Source organism: Balaenoptera musculus, chromosome 5, assembly GCF_009873245.2.
Source record: "Balaenoptera musculus isolate JJ_BM4_2016_0621 chromosome 5, mBalMus1.pri.v3, whole genome shotgun sequence".
Classification (NCBI taxonomy): domain Eukaryota; kingdom Metazoa; phylum Chordata; class Mammalia; order Artiodactyla; family Balaenopteridae; genus Balaenoptera; species Balaenoptera musculus.
This window is the reverse complement of record NC_045789.1, coordinates 66960874-66980617: the sequence shown is the minus strand read 5'-3', so window position 1 is coordinate 66980617 and position 19744 is coordinate 66960874. Positions and strand designations below refer to the sequence as shown.

The following is a 19744-nucleotide window of genomic DNA, read 5'->3' as shown; positions in this document are numbered from 1 at the left end:
AACTGATTTTTGCCAAAGGTGCTAAAGTGATTCAATGAAGTGAAAATAAGGGTTAGGCAGGGTTCTTAAACTTGACACCAAAAGCACAGTCCATAAAAGGAAAAACTGATACACTGAACTTTATCAAAATTAAGAACTTCTGCTCTGTGAAAAGACCCTGTTAAGAGGATGAAATGACAAGCTACAGACTAAAAGAAAATATTTGCAAATCACTTATCTGACAAAGGCTTATGTAACCTCAATATTTAAAAAAATTCCAATTAGAAAGTGGGCAAAAGATGTGGAGACATTTTATCTAAGAGGATATGCAGATAGAAAGTAAGTACAGGAAAAGATGTTCAACAACATGAGCCATTAGCAGAAAGCAAATTAATACCACAATGAGTTATTTTTGAACACTTAGTCCTTTCCCTAGGCTGGAGTGTTCTAGCCCCAGATATCCACGAGGCTTACAACTTACTTCACTGAGGTCTTTGCTTGAAAGACATCTCCTCAGAAAGGCCTTTTCTACCTCCTCCATGCCCCTCCTCACCACCTCCAGTACCCAGTTACTCTTGATTCCCTTGCTTTATTTGCTTCATAGCACTTATCCTCACCTGACATTATATAGTCACTTGTTTACCTGTTTGTTGTCTGTCACCCCCATTAGAGTAAGTTCCATGAGGGCAGAGATCTTGTCTTCATCAAGTGTCTGGCACAGAGTGGTCAATTAACAAATATTTTGGACAAATAAACTACAACAGGGACTTCCCTGCCGGTCCAGTGCTTAAAACTTCACCTTCCAATGCAGGGGGTGCTGGCTCGATCCCTGGTTGGGGAGCTAAGATGCCTCACAGCTAAAAAACCAAAAACATAAAATAGAAGCAATACTGTAACAAAATTCAATAAAGACTTTAAAAAAAACCTCATCTTTCAACTTGCTTTGCAAGAAAACAAATTTTATAAAAAAATAAAAACCAAAAGACTACAACACAGGACTTCCCTGGTGGCGCAGTGGTTAAGAATCCACCTGCCAATACAGGGGACATGGGTTCGAGCCCTGGTCCGGGAAGATCCCACATGGTGCGGAGCAACTAAGCCCGTGCACCACAACTACTGAGCCTGCGCTCTAGAGCCTGTGAGCCACAACTACTGAGCCCACCTGCTGCAACTACTGAATGCTGCGCGCCTAGAGCCTGTGCTCCGCAACAAGAGAAGCCGCGACAATGAGAAGCCCGCGCACCACAATGAAGAGTAGCCCCCGCTCACAACTAGAGAAAGCCCACGCGCGGCAACAAAGACCCAATGCAGCCAAAAAAAAAAAACTACAACATACATTTACATGCTCAGAGGATTTGCTTTCATAGTTCCACCCATGATGTTTTATTCAAATAAACTTCCTGGATTTCAGACCTCATCTGCCTGCAGCCCCCAAAATGCCTTCTTTCAATGCTAAAACCATTGCCTTGTTCTTAGTTCTTACTTTATCCTCCTTCCAGCTTTGTTAGAAGGATGCCTACCCCCACCTTGTTGATCCCAGCCCCCCACCCCTATCACCAGTGTGACACTGTTAATACAATGCAGAGTGAAGAAAGAAAGGAAAAGGGCCCTCGGACAAGAATACCAGCAGGTGTTAGAGGAGAGAAGCTATAGCCAGAGCTATGGGACAATCCTGGCACACCGTTGAATACACCCTGGTCTATACTATAACATAAGACTTAGAAGCACCCCAATAAAGGCTGTGGTTGGCTAACTTACCAGGAGTTAGATTTTTAAACTTGTGGATTTTTGCTTGGCAGTGAACATCAACCTAATTAAGAACTTGTCATTCAAATGTAATGAGTCTTTCCATTCCTCCTTTTCCATTTTAGCTAACTTCAGAGCGTTCTTGGCCTTATTTAAAGGAGTCATAGTTTCCATTTAGATTATGGATCCCAAAGCCACAGGGACCCAGAGTTCAGTCTTCTCACAACATGGAGACCACAAATCATTTAAAATTTTTCAATATGAACAAGATTCTGGGGATTGCCTGCACATTCCTTAACTAACAAATACCATGTATGTGAGCAATTGTAGAACAAGAATTTCTACCTTCAAACCTTCTTTTCTTAACATGCATTTTTTTAAAATTCTGAAAAATGCTATTAAACAATTCTTTATCAAGAAATATAACTTAAATGTCTCTGGCATACTAAATTATTTAACTATTTCTTAGTGGACACTCTTATCCCTTCATTTGCAGAAAAGAACCCTGCTTTATTTCACCCCACCATCCACAAATTACTCATCAATTCTGCTTTCTAAACCTGTAACTGAGACTAGATGATTTTTAGAATTCCTTGAAAAAAGTTAAATATAGCAAGCTGTATGCTGAGAAGAGGTAAGCCTTTCTCCTATTCAATTTGCAATGTTTACTTAAAAAGTAAAAACATAAAATAAAATGTCATTTTTGCAGGGAGGTCCAAGTGGGGAAGAGAAGATGCCCACAGTCTGTACCAACAGTAAGGTCGTTCATAACACTGCTATGTGATGACACACCCTCTTGTGTGCTGGCTTTTCACCTCAAAGTCAACACTGAATATACAGTTACTTAATGTTTCCATCTGAGTTCAGTAATTCTATCTGCAGGTAAATTTAAAATCAAAGTAGTATCTCTGATTCTGCTCTAATAAAAATTACCTTTCTTCCCTCTGAAAAATGTTAGTGTCTTTAACAGTAATATTTAATTGGTATTTGGAAACCACGGAAAGAAGAAAAAAAAATTACCACTATTTAGGGGTAATTTAATGATTTTTTAAATAAATTTATTTATTTTTATTTCTTTATTTTTGGCTGCATTGGGTCTTCGTTGCTGCGCGCGGGCTTTCTCTAGTTGCAGCGAACAGGGGTTACTCTTCGTTGCGGTGCGCGGGCTTCTCATTGCGGTGGCTTCTCTTGTTGTGGAGCACAGTCTCCAGTAGTTGTGGCTTGTGGGCTCTAGAGAGCAGGCTCAGTAGTTGTGGTGCATGGGCTCAGTAGTTGTGGCTCACGGGCTCTAGAGCGCAGGCTCAGTAGTTGTGGCGCATGGGCTTAGTTGCTCTGCAGCATGTGGGATCTTCCCGGACCAGGGCTCGAACCCGTGTCGCCTGCATTGGCAGGCAGATTCTTAACCACTGCGCCACCAGGGAAGCCCCCGGTAATTTAATGATTTTTGACTTTGAGTTAGTGATTTAATATACACCATTATCAGGTTACTTAACAATGTGAAAGTTAACAAAAAATTGGCTCATCAGGATTTAGGGTAAAACCACTGCTGCATTTGTCTCTTACTCTAAGATCTACTCTATTTATTCCATTGCTCTATAGTCTAAGAAAAAAACATTCCCACCTCCAACATAAAAGTTAACAAGAAAACTGGACTTAAAATATTGCTTTTTTAGGGACTTCCCTGAGGCATCAGGGTAAGGGTGCTTCAGGAATTGAAAAAGTAATAGGTTAGGAGACTGGAGCTGGGGCAGAGAATAGAAACCCAGTTCAGCAGAAGGAAAACATAAGAACAGAAAAGATTCTGCCTCCTCTTGGACAAAATATTCCACATAATCCAGGGACCAATGGACAGGAACTGGAAAGCCATGTTATAATGCACTTAAGTTATCAATTTTTCATCTGCATCAGCAGTAACTTTAATTGCTATAATTATAAACAACCTTTTATAAAAATTATTTTAGCAATAAATTTTGATTGTCAAGATTTAAATCCTAGTCAGAGACTTGCTTTCTAAAGATTATTCCATTGCAGACAAGCACCCATCTGTTTTGCATTTTAGTACTAGCTTTTTTAGCCTCACAGTCATTTCACCAAGAACTTTCTGGGGGGTGGTGATAGTAGTGATTATTATTATTTTGACAAAAGAACAGTATACACTAGGACAGCTGTAATTTATTTCAATATCTCTTTGCAAAGAAATTAATCAGCACAATTCTCTCAGTCTTCAAAGCAACTGTAAAGAAAGTACCTTTTTTTTTCTCCCTACTATTGCTGTATACTTTTATTTGGTTACAGTTTTCTCACTACCTATCTCTTTGTCGTCGGCAACCTGACTTCTGGTCTCACTATTTCACCAAACTTGCTCTCCTTAAAGCTTTCTTCAGATCCTTCTAGAACTCATCACTTCCTCTGACATTTATGACCACACTCTCATACTTGAATGGCACCGAAAACTCATATTCCATGGCAACATTCACTCATAGTCTAATGAGAAAAAGGCACCCACTAAAAACAAAGATCAGGAGTGGAAAATACATATGAATGAGCTTAGTTTCAAGTGCTCAGAAGCAGAGCTGAGTCACAGCAGGTACTCAGTTGAGAAGAATTTTTATTTTAAACTGAAAAGCCTTAGAAGTCATTTAAGCCAATGCCCTCATCTTATAGCTGAAGTACAGAAAGTATGTCAGTTAGGATGACTTCGGTTGCAAGTAGTAGACAAGAGCAAGTCAATTTGACTTAATAAGGAAACATACTCTCCTACATAATACGAGGTCCAGACACCTCACTGTAACCCACTGCTGCTCTTGCCCGTAGCACCCTTGGCCACACCACCTTCAGTGTGTTACCTTCAACTTCCGCTTGTGAGCAACAAGGTCTGTCGCAGTTTCAGGATATACATCAGAGTTCTGGGAGTTGGGGGAGAAGTGTAAGAGGAAAGAGAAAGTGTGTCTCTTCCTTGAATCTCTTCTCAAAAGCAAAGAAACTTGACCAAGAAACCCTAAGAAGACTTTTCTTTTGCCTCCCCGTTTCTAAAGCAACCACTGGCAAGGAAAATGGGATTCCAGGACTGGTTTGGTTTAAGCCTTGGACTAAGCTTGGGGTAAAAAGAATGCTGAGGAGTCAAGGTTAAATAAATTGGCCATAATCAAAATATTACTTGTAGGAGTTCCCTGGTGGCGCAGTGGTTAAGAATCCGCCTGCCAATGCAGGGGACACGGGTTTGAGCCCTCGTCTGGGAAGATCCCACATGCCGTGGAGCAACTAAGCCCGTGTGCCACAACTACTGAGCCTGTGCTCTAGAGCCCACACGCTACAACTACTGAGCCTGCGTGCCACAACTACTGAAGCCCGTGCACCTAGAGCCTGTGCTCCGCAACAAGAGAAGCCACCACAAAGAGAAGCCCGCGCACCGCAAGGAAGAGTAGTGCCTGCTCACCACAACTAGAGAAAGCCCACGCGCAGCAACTAAGACCCAACACAGACAAAAATAAAATTAATTAATTAAAAAATACATATATATATATTACTTGTAGATCTAAGAGATGTCTTGATTCTTACATTTGTCCTATTATACTTCTCAGAACTCACTTGCTTTTCCTGCTCATTAAAATGATGGATTCAACTCTTCTCTCTTTTGCCACCTTCTCTGGGGAGCTCACATGTTCCTTTTGTAACTATCTTAGGCTTCTGTGGAGGTGGCATAGGGTAACAGTAAGCACTGGCTTTAGAGCCAAATTGCCGGGGTTCAAATATAGGCCCCCATCACTTGTGTGTGTCATGTTACTTAACCTCGTTCCTCATCTATAAAAGGGGATGATAGTAGAACTCACCTCACAGAGATGTTGTGAGCATTAAATAAGTTACTCTACGTAAAGTGCTCAGAACCATGCCTGTTACACAGTAAGTCCTCTTTAAGTGTGTGCTGTTATTATTAAGGGGCATCTACTGTTTCTGCCTGCCCCAGTATCCCTTTCCCTTTCTTCTGATAGATGTTCCAGTTTCCCTTTGAAGAACCACCCCTCTGCCATGCCATCCGATCCTGACACAACTCTCAGTCAGTATGAACTGCTCCCGACCCCCACTGGGCAAAGGGTGGCCACAAGGCCCAAGGTAGGCCAATCTTGCCTTTTCCCCTGGAATCTGACTCATAAGCAGAATGACTCCAGACAGAAAGCAGTTAAAGTTCAGTCTCTCTGGTGTCAGTGCCTTTAGGAGCTTTTCCTGAGTTCTTGCCCCCTAGGCCCCTGGAACGGTATAGTCCTTTACAAAATTTGATTAACAGTTCTTCCTTTGATTCTATTAGCTTTCCAATCCCCTTTAATAAATTCCCTTTTTGCTGAAATTAGCCAAAACTGATTTCTGTTGTTTGTGTAACCATTATGTTGAACAAATAGGCCTCCCCAAATTAAATCATGAAGTAACCTTATTTTTCTCTCTCATGTCTCTTTACAGCTATTCATGAGCCTAGCTTCTCTGGTCCCTGCATACACAGCATATAAGTTAAGACAGTGGCTCGGAAATCAAACATTCTGGGCTCAAATTCTAACTCCACGCCCTGCTAGCTATGTTACTTAATGTCTTTCTGCCTCAGCTTCCTTATCTGTAAAATGGAATAAAGACACCTATCTCACTGAGTTATTTTAAAACTTAAATGACTTCCCAAATGTAAAATGCCTGGAAGTGTGCTTGGCACACAGTAAGTCCTGAAAAATGTTATAGAGCTGATGGCAGTGGTGTCCAGTGAGATGTCCTTCTTCCTCACAACCCATCACATTAGGCCCTGACCATTCTTGTTTCCACACCTATGCTCATTCTAGCCCTCTTTCCTTTTCTAAATCCTTCAAGACATAATTGAATCAAGCACCGCCATTTCCACAAAGCCCACACTGATCTACAAAGACCACATTAACCTGTTACTTCACTTACAGGAATTATAATCTGTAGTAGACACATGAGTCTTGATTTCATATCATTCTACTGTTTTTTAATTGCACCTGTGTCTAAATCATGACTAGAATAAGAAAAGTGTTCCTTGAAGGCAAGAATGACATTTTATATTATTCTATGTCCTTCATATTACTTACTCCAGAGTAAGGCTCATAGTAAGTCCTTAATAATTAACTTTTGAATGGCCCTCTGAGCAGCTAAAAATATTTCCAACCATAATTACTTCTGGGTTTGCATAGCTTCAAGCCCTCAGGCCTATGTTTTAGTATACATGTTGCCAAAGTGAACACAGGGCCTCTGCTTTTATTGTGTGCATAAGCATACAAAAAAGACAGGGTACAGAACTTTCTATTTTCTTCCCACACTGGCCCATACACACTGGGCATCCACTAAATGTCATTAACTAACTACAAAAAAGCTGAAAACTTCAGGAGCTGAAAATTCATTCCAGATATGATAGGAAATTCCAAATGTATCTGTTACTGTTAAGATTGGAAACTATAAGGCTGAAAGGTCCTGTTTTGTTTAAAACTTTAAAACTTGGAGATAAGGGAAACGGATACTCACACATTTTTTCTCTTCTAATATATTTTTTTTTCCTCAAGAACTGTTGATGAAGGACAAAGTAGAAAAGGTAACTATTGTATCTTTTTATTGTCATGTTTCTGGAGAAATATTCTTCTATTTTTGGAACTCTGCATAACATACAGTACCCCATCTTCTTTCTCTGGTTTCTCTAACCATGTGAAAAAGTATACGTAGAAATAAAAACATTTCCCACTGATGCCCAAGAGTATATCATTTACATATAGAGAGATGGCACTGTTTCAGAGTTATGTGGGCAGTATTTTAGTCATGTGGGAAAGTCAACTGGGAAAGAGATATTGAGTAAGCCTAGCCTCAACTCCATGTGAAGCTGTCTGTGGGTGCATAAATTGACTCACTTAGCTGACCCTGGGAACAAGTTTATATTATATCCAAATGACACCTCTATAAAATTCCATACTTTTTGGCTTATGTTGTCTAATGAATATGGTTATTTCAAAGTTAAGAAAAAATTCTTTTTTCTAAATGCTATCCACTATGAATTTTTCAACCAGACTGATTCTTCATTGTTTCCTTTCTACAGGAACAATCTACAAGAGAAAGAAAAGGGAAGAGAAAGAAAAGGATGAGAGAAAAAACTGCACATCTTACTTGGATTGTGCGAGACAGCCGGGTGCAACCATATTCTGATTCTCCTCCTCGGCCTGGAGTGCAGTGAGTTCCACCATGTTAACCATCACATCATTGGTGTGGCCCGGAAGCTGGGGAAGCACTGAAAGGATCTTCTCCACCAAGTTGTCTCCATGATGTCCAACCGCCCCTGTTTAAGCAGACAAGAAAATATGAACTCACAAAATGGGAGGAAAAAGCAGCTAAATTAATGTTCTATAATACCCCTTCTATCAAAAACAGTATCCATTTTTAGCTTCTGTTACACAAATCAATAACATAAACCTAACATTCTGCCCTTAGTAACACTAATCAATCTCACAATTACCTACAAAATGTATGTCTTGTGTGTTGGACTTAATGGTCCCTGAGAGCAGGCACTGTGTCTGCTTTGGTTACTGCTGTGATTCCCAGCACCTAGCATAGTGCCTACACATGGTAGGCATCAATAGGTATTTAGTAGATAAATAAATAATAAACATTTGGAAGGTCAGGTAAATGGCGTGATAGGACGACACTATCCTGAAATTTTAGAGCCAAAAGGATTTTCTTTATTTTACTGATAAGACCTTAAGACCCAGAAAGGCTTAGAGACCTGACCAAGAATAGCAGATCTCCCCTTTGCTAGAAGTTTAGCTTCATCATGGCCACCATTTATCTAGTTCACCCTCTACCCACCATGTCTAGCAGGCAACTTGGCAGCTCGTAGGCTCACTAATTATTTGTTAGATGAAGGAAAGAACAAATGAATGAATAGTAACAGTTTGCAGTGATAAAAGCATTTATACAGTGCTTTCTGTGTACCAGGCACTGCTCTAGGTGCTTTACATATATTAATTCTTTTAATAACAAATGAATTAATAAGCTCAAATTAAAATTCAAGACCAATGACACAGTTTAATGCTTTTTCCATGAGACCAGGTTATCTTTCCAAAAGCCATCAATGCTTGGAAGACATGATTCCAACAATAGGTGGGACTGACCAAATCAACTTGTTTTGATCCCACCCACTTCAAATCAATTAATATTTTACTTCCTCATGTCTATCTCTATTGTTTTTGCCATGTCATATTAATTGCACAGAAGAACTAGGTAGAAAAGACTAAACCAGAAATCCAAGGAATCATTGTCAGCACCATCATCTTCTTCGTCACAATAGCTAATATTTATTGACAGCTTATGACGTACCAGGTATTAACTTCCATACTGTACATTTATTATGCACTTAATTCTTAGAACAACTCTAATAGGTAGGTATTATTATGCTCATTGACAGAGTAGAAGATTCAGTTTAAGTAACTTGCTCACAATTATATATGTTGCAAATTACAGAGCAAGAATTCAAACTCGGGAGGCAGAAATCCAAAAACCACGCCATTTAAAAAAAAAAAAAATCAGGCCCATAAAAATGACTTAAGACAGAACCAGCATGAGTGCTTCTAATGTGGCTTCCGATGTTAAAGAAAAGAGTTCTAATTCTACCAGTAAAATATTCACTTATCAGGCCTGGAAGGAACCATGTCTTATTTATGTTGTCTATAGTTTATGGTTGTCTCCCCAGCACTCACACTACAAGCTACGCGTTAAATACTTGCTGAATGAATGCCTAGTGACTATAAGTGGCCCTGAGATCCACAGGGCAGTCAGAAGTCTCTAAGTGAATAATATCTTTAAGCCTGGAATGAATGGAGATACGACGATTACCCCATAGCATCATTTCTCTCTCCACTAGTAACCTCCTCACTTCCACTCATCACTATAATAACTCTTCTTTGAACCTGGTGCCCAAATTCTGAGCCCTGCCCCCAAGCTATTCTTATTTTTATCTGCCATTCACAGACACATTGTACAAACAAGTAGTCTATATGTTCTGCCTTTCTTTCCTAACTTCTTTAGCCCCTACAATCTAGCTGCTACTCACTCCTCCTCCCTATGCTAAATGCAGGGGTCTTTGGCAAGTCTCAGTTCATTAAACCTTTGGCAAATTAAAACTGTTGACTAATCCAGTCCTCCTGAAACTCTCCAAGTATGAGAAGTCAAGACATGACATACTTATTTTTCCTTAAGGTTTAATAGCTAATAGTTATTTTTACAGAACCAATGTATCATTTACCTCCTTAAAATATTATATACTAACACCCTAAATGTCAGAAGTAGAGGAGTAGTTTTTTTAAATTATGGCATATTTACTGAAGCAGTTCTCAAATTGTGATTTTTATTTTCTTCTATTTATTTATAGATTCTAAACTTTCTATGGTGAACATATATTCCTGCTGTAATGAAATGAAAAAACATGCTATACACCCATATAAATATCCCAAAATTTTACCAAGGGTTATCTTCGAATGGTAGGACTTTGGTTGATGTAACTCTACCTAAAGTTAATTTTTTCCCCCGTGCTTTCTGCAAGGAGCACATGAGACTGACCTAAATTAATTAGAAAAATAATTCACACTCTTTCAGAAACTGTTTAAAATATCATATGTGAGAATTAACAAAATGCCAAATTTACATGAGCAGGATTACTCAACTTTTTAGGTTTAGTCAAAAGGAATGTGTATTTAACATGTGTGATAATGAAGGATAAAGCAGGCATAGGCTTTCAACTCATGTCCTGCTCTTCTCTGAATACAGTCTGTTGCATGTCCAGCTTTAGAGGGTTCAATATACATTTTTAAAATTTAATTAGTGCCAGTTACATGACTCAAACATAGACTAAGCATTTGGGGCCTCTCAATGTCACAGTAACTTCAGATTCTTCCTCTAGGAAATGAATAAAATGCCAAGATTTGTATCACACTTAAATTTTCAGAGAGCTTAATTTTTCCGTTATTATAGAAATTTTAAAATATTATTTAAGACGCTCAAGAGTGGAAGTCAACCTGAACCCAGTTATTTTTCCCTGTCCAACTGCTAATCTAGCCAAGAGCAATGGGGTCTAGTCTGGCCAGAGAATGGTTTATTTCCCAATGCCTTCTTTTCTAAAGAGGGTATAGGAACAAGAAATTGGAGACATGGGCTCTAGTGGTCCCATCCTCCATTAGTTCCTTGTGTGATCTGAGGCAACTTCCAAAAATGTGGTGCTATTTTACCAAGCTAAAAACTCAGAGTTGGTCCAACCAATACCCAAATATCTTTGAAGCTCAGTATTTGAGATCCTAAATTCAGCCAATTGTTTCAAAGGCTAAACTTTTATAGTTAACAGCACCGGAAAACTAGCAGTCCTGTATGACCCTGTGGATCATATGTGAATGTATGTGCCAGTATCATCATTATAAGGCATATAACATCTTCACTTGCCTCTACTTATAAGGAATAAAGTGAGAAGCAAGAATTGAGGCATCTTCACAAGAGCTCAGTCATACTGTAGTAGGGCTTAAAGATAAAAACACAGAGCCTTCTCTACATTTCACAAACAGGATATTTTGGGGTTGTGCACAGTGTCCCTTTGTGTTGAGATAGGGTTACTGGATTCTTGGAATTAGTATATTCAAAAACTCACCTCCTGGGACTTCCCTGGTGGCGAAGTGGTTAAGAATCCGCCTGCCAGTGCAGGGGACACGGGTTCGAGCACTGGTCCAGGAAGATACCACATGCCGCGGAGCAACTAAGCCCATGCACCACAACTACTGAGCCTGCGCTCTAGAGACTGTGCTCCACAACAAGAGAAGCCACCGCAATGAGAAGCCTGCACACTGCAACAAAGAGTAGCCCCTGCTTGCTACAACTAGAGAAAGCCCACGTGCAGCAACAAAGACCCAACACAGCCAAAAATAAATAAAATAAAATAAATTTTTTAAAAGCTTAAAAAATAATTAAATAAAATGGAAACCCTATCGCTTTTTAATCTACTATCTACTATTTTAGTTATATAATGGATGGATGGATGATTTCATATGTTTCCAACAGCACTTTAAGGTCACTCTTTTCCCCTGTTTACAAATGAGAAAACCCTCAAAAGGCTCAATGAGAATCAAACAGCAAGTAAGTCACTAAGCTAAGACTTGAAGTTATTATACTGGTCTGGATCTAACACCTGCAATCTAGTCAGAGCCTTAAACGGCTTCTCAATTGTTCCTCATACCTATGCTTATTTTAAACAGTATCCTCTGAACCCTAAAATAAAGATATTAGTTGGTTATTTTGCATTTTGTGGAAAATCAGATTGGAGGAGATGGGGGAGGAAAGAATAAGTCACTTTTTTGAATACTAAGGCAGCACCAGCGTCCAACAACTGTGTTTAGTCTCGGAAGCTGCTAGCTTCTAGAGGCCATATCAGCATCATCTCTACTAACCAGGACGATGATAGGCTCACATATGAGAGAGATTATGAGCACAGGCTCTAGAGCAAGCTGCCAAGGTTCAAACCCTGACTCTCATTTACTAGCTGTGTGATCTTGGGTAAGTTAGTTAACTCCTATATGTCTCCGTTTCCTCATCTGTGAAATAGGGATAATTATAAAAGAATTATTATGAAAATTAAAGGAGTTTATATATGTAGAGTGCTGAGAAAAGTAGTATGCTCTCAAATGTTAGCCACTATTAATAGTCTCAAATTTCAAGACTTTAACAAAATAATATACAATCACACCTTAAAGCAAATATAAATGCACAAGTATACCATAATCCCAGGATTAAGAACCACCCATTGGATTGGGAGTTAACCTTTAACTGACTAAATTTAATTTAAAAGTTTACATGAAACTAAAATTCAGAAGAATTGAACCAAGAAAGGAAATTTAATTCCCAGAGTTACCGCCACCTCCTAACTTTTGATCTTGAACTTGTAGACTATCAACAAAGCTCTCTAGTCGATCTCAAGAGCCAGAAAAGAATGGAAAGAAAACCAGACTCGAACTTTTCGAGATTCATAAATCACGTCTACCTTTTTAATTGTCCCTTGAAACAAATTAGAACAGAACAGTCCGTAGAATGCTGTATTTAAATCCCCTATGCAAACATGCCTGAAGCACTCTGCAGAGACACAAGTTTCTGTGTGGTCTAGACATGGTAGAAGTATGCCAAAATCATAGCAACAGACACTGGTGGCCACTTACTTCTCAAACAATTGCAACAAACTTTCTCTATTTTTCAGCCCTGAGAGCTTATCAACTGCTTCAAGGGAGCAAGGAGCTTGTCTGTCTTGTTCACCACTGTTTCCCTAGACCTGGAACAACGCTTGGCACATAGTAGGCACTCAATAAATGTTTACTGAAAAAAAAAAAACCCAACTATTAGACAAAGTGATATTACTTTCAGCAAAGATGATGACAAAAAGAGAAATTTCTCAAAATTGTAAGCATGATGTTAACACTGCTGAATATTTATGAACTATTGGAGGTTATTTTTGGTAGTGTCAGTTTTACATCCAAGAAGAATTATATACATAAGCATATAAATCTTCTAATGGTAAATTATCAAAAATGGCATCTAAAACATTTAACGACAAATAACAAATTAATATACTACGTATATAAATTAACATCTAAATAAAAAACTAAAAATGTATTTCCCTTTGGTTGCTATATTAAAACTGCTGTCACATAATTTAAATTGAAATTCAAACCATTCAAGTCACTCCGATAATTTCCAATTACCTTCTGATTTTTAGAAACTGTTGGTGTAATCATCTATATGCTACAGCTATCCCTGGCTAAACAATGCCCCACATTCTGTCTAAACCACAATCTGATGCAAGAAACCACACTGGTATATGTATAGCTGATTCACTTTGCTGTACAGCAGAAACTAGCATAGCATTTTAAATCAACTGTACTCCACTAAAAATTTAAAAAAAAAAAAAAAAAAAGAAAAGAAACCACGCCAAATTGTTGTAACAACAAGTCATGAGCTCCCCAGCTCCTTATGCTTGTTGGATCCAGGAAAGATCAGTAAAAAAAATTGAGCATGGTGATCGGGTATGTTCCTGGACGCCAGAGCCTGGATCAAGGTTGGAAAGCACCCGTGCCAAAAATAATGCCACCAACACCACCTACCCTACCACCCCATCCAATTTTGGGCCACTCTGGAGCAGAGGAGAAGTGCTGCATCTCTACAACCATCACTACCAGCATGAGTTCCCTCTGCTGCCTCACACCCTCAGCACCCCTGGGGGTCAGCTGCATCCACACCAGAATGCTCCTAAGCCCTATCACTCGCCTCCACCAGGCAACAGTAACAGGTAACTCTCAACAAGTAGAGAATTTCCCTTTACTGGCTAGTACAGAAGTACTTTAGCATTTAAAAAACAGGTTTGACAATACAGCTATGTACCAACTGAAAACCAGCCCTGAGGATTACCAATATGGAATAATAACACTATGTTGAAACATTTTTGAAATAAATGAACCATTAAACTGACCATCTGGAAGATAGTTTGGAGGGTTATCCAAAAGGTATCCATTAAAAAAACTTCAATTTATAAGTTATTAGGACATAGTAACAAACTTGTTCCAATTAGTATCTATCCTCCAAAATCTACCCTCCACCAGCCAGATAGAATTTTGATCCCTTCTGAAGGAGAGAATGTCATAATTTAAAAATGGGAAGTAGACCATGGACCTTTTCTTGGCTACACTATGCCAAAGCTGACTGGTTTCAGAGGGGACCACAAATCAAACTTGTTCCATGCACCAGTAGAGAGGTAAATATGTTGGGCCCCAGGGACACCCCTTTATGCCACCCACTCTGGCTTCCCTTTATCTCCTATCCCACCAGGCCACTGCTGCTGCCACCCACCACCCCATGCAGGCACCTCTCCCCACTCAGGAGATCTCACCCAACTTGAGCTCCTTCACCCAGGCCTGGTAGTGCTCTCCTCCCTGCATGGACACCTTTCTTGCTTAGCCCCACCTAGATGCTTTTCCACTGAATTATTCAGGAAAGTAGGAAGGAAGCAGAGTCCTTATAATTTTAAATGTACTTGGGAAATACCTCAAGGAACTTCTGGGAGGTTCACTCTCATTGCTTTATCATCAGCTTGCATAGTTATCTTGGCATTCTATTGAAAACAATACTTTCATGGTTCCTCCTAAGCCCTGGACAAAGTAAATGAATTTTTCCTTCTCTTTACCTGTTGCCTTGAATCTACCCAGAGAAACCTCCCATTTGCTCCCTTTGAACAATGCCCCTTTTAACATTAAATATTCTTTTACATGGTCTCATCTACCTAAAATGTCTTCTCCCACACCAGTTTGCTTAATGAGTACCTTCACCAATTTAAAGCACACCCTGGAAGCCCACCTACTGGCAGAAGGATCCTAAACAAATACAAAGAAAGTGAGCACTTAACTCTGACAATTCAGAAAACAAAAGATGCTGACCTCGGACACTAATAGAAATACTGGAGCAATCCTGTCACATCTGGCCTACGACTTAATGTTTCTGCTTTTCTTTTTTCCAGTAAAGAACAACTTCAGAGCCTCAATTTTTTATTCTTGAAATGATAAATAACACTTAACTCACCTAATTTGTTGAGAAGAACAAATAAGGTAATGTGGAAGTGATTTTAATCCATTAAATAATCACATAAATATGATTAGTTAATATTATTATTTCCTTTCTCAAATACTACTGTGGGCCCAAATTATCAAATTTTAGAATATTCAGAAAATGTGTGCCCAGCTGCATTTGTGAATGACTAGTGATGCAACTTAGGAATCTCAGAAGTATTTTCAATCAGAAAAAGTAAGTATATTAACCTCAATGAAAGTCTAGTTGGCAGCAACCTTTAATTCACCTGTTCATTCATCCATTCATTCAATAAATATTTACTGAATACCCACTATTTTCAAGGCACTCTTCTGAGTGCTAGTTAATAAACAGTAAACGGGGCTTCCCTGGTGGCGCAGTGGTTGAGAATCTGCCTGCCAATGCAGGGAACACGGGTTCAAGCCCTGGTCTGGGAAGATCCCACATGCCACGGAGCAACTGGGCCCGTGAGCCACAACTACTGAGCCTGCGCGTCTGGAGCCTGTGCGCCACAACAAGAGAGGCCGCGATAGTGAGAGGCCCGCGCACCGCGATGAAGAGTGGCCCCCGCCTGCCACAACTAGAGAAAGCCCTCGCACAGAAATGAAGACCCAACACAGCCATAAATAAATAAATAAATAAATAAATAAATAAATAAATAAATAAAAGAAAGGCAAGTAACTTTAAAAATAAAAAAATAAACAGTAAACAAAATAGAGCCCCTCCCTTCAGGAGCTTCCATTCAAATGGGAGGAGACAGGCAACTGACAATCAATTCACATGTTAGGTAGTGGTAAAGACTATAACAAATAAAGTAGGGTAAGGGGTTAGAGAGTGTCTAAAGAAAGTGGTCAGGGAAGGCTTGTCTGAGGAGGAGACATGTGAGTGGAGATTCGAAGGAAGTGAGCGACAAAACCATGTAGACACCTGAAGGAAGAGCATTCCAAGCTGAGCTGCACAAGAACATCAAAGGGCCTGAGGCTGGGACATACTTGGCATGTTGAGAAATGGCAAGGTGACCAGCATGCCAGGAGAGCAGTGTGTGGGGGGAGATCAGTAAGGGATGAGGTGGGATAGGTACACACAGGCAGATGATGTATGGCCTTGCAAACCGTGCTAAGGAACTTAGATTTGATAGTGGGTGTGACGGGAGGGTTGTGAGCAAGCAAATAACATGTCGTCAATTTTATGTTTTGATGGGATTACACAAGAAACTGCATGATCTGTATGTCTTCTGTACTTCTTTAATATTTGTATTTTTTTAAACTATTTGCATCCTCTACTCTGTTGTGACAAATGCTGCTTTGAGACTGAGTAAAATGGATTCTGATAATTGAATATTGGATTTGGTGACATGGAGGCCACCAGTGATCTTGACAAAGGAAGTTTCTGAGGAGTACTGAGGGGCAAACAGCCTAATTGAGGTCAAGGGAAAACTGAAGCAGATGATTGTAGAGATAGCAAGTACAGACAAATTTCTAACTTTGCTAAAAATGGAGCAAAAATGAAACTGAAGTTGGAGGAGCCTGAGGGGTCAAGAAAGGAGATGTTCCATTCTGTGTGTATATTGATGGGGAAAATCTAGTAGAAAAGACTTTTTAAAAAAATGATGATCTAGGAAAGGGGAGGGTATTTGAAAGAAGTAAACCTATGAGAGAAGTGAAAAAGGAAAAGATCTAGTCTGCAAAGGAGGAAAAGTTGGCACTAGATAGTAGCAGGGACAGTACATCTCCTTTTAATATAAAGGAAGGAAAGAAAAATATGTGGGGTACAGAGGTAAAAAGGTTGGCAGACTTAGTGATAAGAAGATACAGAAGTTTCCTGATGGCTTGTATAAAAGCAAGAAAGCTGAGGGGGTGAACACGGGGAGGCTTGAAGAGAGAGAAAGTATAAAAATATACTTATTTTATACTTTTTTATTTTATACTTTTTTAAAGTATAAAATAATTGTGCTGAATGGCAACTTTGTCTTCCTAGTGCCCTTATTTTCTAAATCATTCTTGACTACTTCGTATTGTAAGCTTTTAGAGGACAAGAAGCTACACTTACCTTGTTTTTTCTGTATTTAGAAGAGTCATATACAAGGAAGAGATGCATAATATGTAAAGGAGTAGTTGCTATGATGCTGGATGGCCAGGACATTAAAGTTTGCCTAACTGGAGTCTTTGGGGGGGGGGGGACACAAAAATATGTGACCTTGATTAATTATGAAACAATATGTCACATTTTGGGCAAAAAGAAATAGAAGCATAAGCAGTATATACCACGCACTCAAAAACTCAACAAGCATATACTCACTCATCAGGTGTTTTTAATCCTCTAAGAGTTCAGGGGTGTTAGTTACAATGATTACTTTTATTTAAATTACACTGACAGGCTGAGCACCTGGTTACTCCAGCCACATAATTAAGCTTACATCTCAGTATTACCACTTAGCTTACTTTCTATTTTATGACCTGAAAATGAATCTTATAAGGTCAAAAATTCAAATGCACCTGTTGTGGTTTTTTAACTTCATTCCACATGTTTTTTAACCTACTGAAGGGAATGCTTACCAATGTCAGTTTCCTGATTATTCTCCCTGAACTTGGGTGTGGCCAGCCTACACTACCAGCAGCATTACATCTACCTAATTAGAGAACAATAAAGTTGACCTTTGAAAATAAATGCACATGTCAAATATCAGAAAATGTTTTCTCTTCACCTATTTTAAGGGTAACATTTGTTACTTATGTGTATAAATATTATTACAATTTGGGATTACCCAATCGTCAATAGAATGAGAGCTAAGAATAAATAAACGTTTGAAAATATTTTCACCAGAAAATGAGGCTAAATACAATTGCAGATATTTTCTACAATTCTGTTTAGCCTCATTTTCTGGTGAAATTTAAGTTCAGCCTCATTTGTTAACACTCATGTAAAGAAACTTGAAAGCCAACTGTCTGTAATATTTTCGTGTTTTGCGGTACAGGTTACCTCCACTTGTTCACCTGTTAATACTTCTCCAACAACTTAAAGCTTTCTTATGAAGGATTGTTGTGAATACTGATATCTGCACATTTCTAAAAGGTTCCCAGGTGGAGGACAGCTCTCCTCCATGTTAGCATAAGTCTGGTTTTCCAATCTCTGGGCTAGATGCAGTTGTTCTTGTTTAAAAGGGCAGTGCACGTTGAGGATGTATTTACCCAAGACAGCATTTAACAAATTGATTTTAATTGCTGATTTGCTTGTCTGTATCCCCCCTCTAGACGATAAACTGTGGGATCAGGGACTGTGTCCATCTAGCTCTTCTTTGACTCCTCAACTTGACACATAGTAAGAGGTCAATAAAATATATGTTGAATCAATGAAAGTCCCAGCACTTTGGAAAGCGGTTATGAAGCCTTCCACAGCAAACGCCACTTACCTGTGAGATCCAGAGTTCTGTCCACAAAGACCACTGATGCCCTGCCTGGGGCGGTCTTCCTCCTGTTCTTGGCGGGAGCAAAATTGGCCAGATCTGCAGCGATGATCCGACTGAGGGAACCTACAGCAAAACACTCCTCCCGTACCCCTAAATGCTCACACAGGGAACTGAGGCCGGACACCAGGCACCTAATCGTCAGCAGCAGCTCAGGGGTTAGGGTAGTGGCATCCACCTCAGCCAGGTTTCCCAGCCTCCTCTTGTCCGGTCGGGCACGGTTGAGGATATGCACATCCTGGGGTAACAGTGGGAAAAGGGAAGCAAAAGCTGGAGTCAAGGCAAGGTGGGGAGCAGCAGATGCGAGTAACAACGGGACGTGCAGCACCTCAGCCGTGTAGTTCATGTTGCCCATCCACTCACACAGCTTCTCCTCCAGTTGCTCGAACACTGGCTGCTGCCCTTCCAGCTCAGCCGCCGCCGCCGGCGGCACGTGATTAGCCGTGAGGTGGACTGCGTGATTCACAGCCGTGACCACCACACAATACTGGAAGTGACTGCGGCAGATGATGTCCCGTAGGGTCTCCACGGTCCGGCCTTTCAGCAGGCAACTCAACACAAACACCGCTTTGGGCTGCTCGGCTCCGCCACCAACTGCGGCGGGCTCGAACTCCCGCAGGTAACACGCAGAGTTCCCCACCGCCTCCAGCAGCCGTGAGGACCCGCAGCCCCAGTGCAGGCTCTCGGCGCAGGCGGCGTCCAGGTAGACCACGGCCCGTTTCACTTTGGCCAGAACCTGCTCCCAGGCTTGCTGGGTGAAGGACAGCACGCCTGGGGTGCTCATGGTGGGGATTCGCAGACTCAGGGCACCGAGCTCAGGAACTTCTCTCAGAACTCACAGCTTCCGGGAATTGGGCTCCGGGAGACCTTGACAGTCAACACAGTACACGTGGGATGGCCTCCGATTCATCCAGTGTGGGCGCA

At 40.2% G+C, this 19744-nt stretch overlaps 1 protein-coding gene across 3 annotated transcripts in view; it reads right to left on the bottom strand.

Annotated features, from left to right (window-relative positions):
* Positions 1-19744, bottom strand: part of SCFD2 (sec1 family domain containing 2) — a 396033-nt gene extending 376289 nt beyond the window's left edge. For all 3 annotated transcript variants that reach the window (XM_036853764.1, XM_036853765.1, XM_036853766.1), the window contains exons 1-2: positions 18767-19744; positions 7870-8038 (exon numbers count right to left, since the gene is read on the bottom strand). In XM_036853764.1, the coding sequence (XP_036709659.1) occupies positions 7870-8038; positions 18767-19604 (1007 nt within the window). In that variant the 5' untranslated portion in view covers positions 19605-19744. The remainder of the gene's footprint in view (positions 1-7869; positions 8039-18766) is intronic.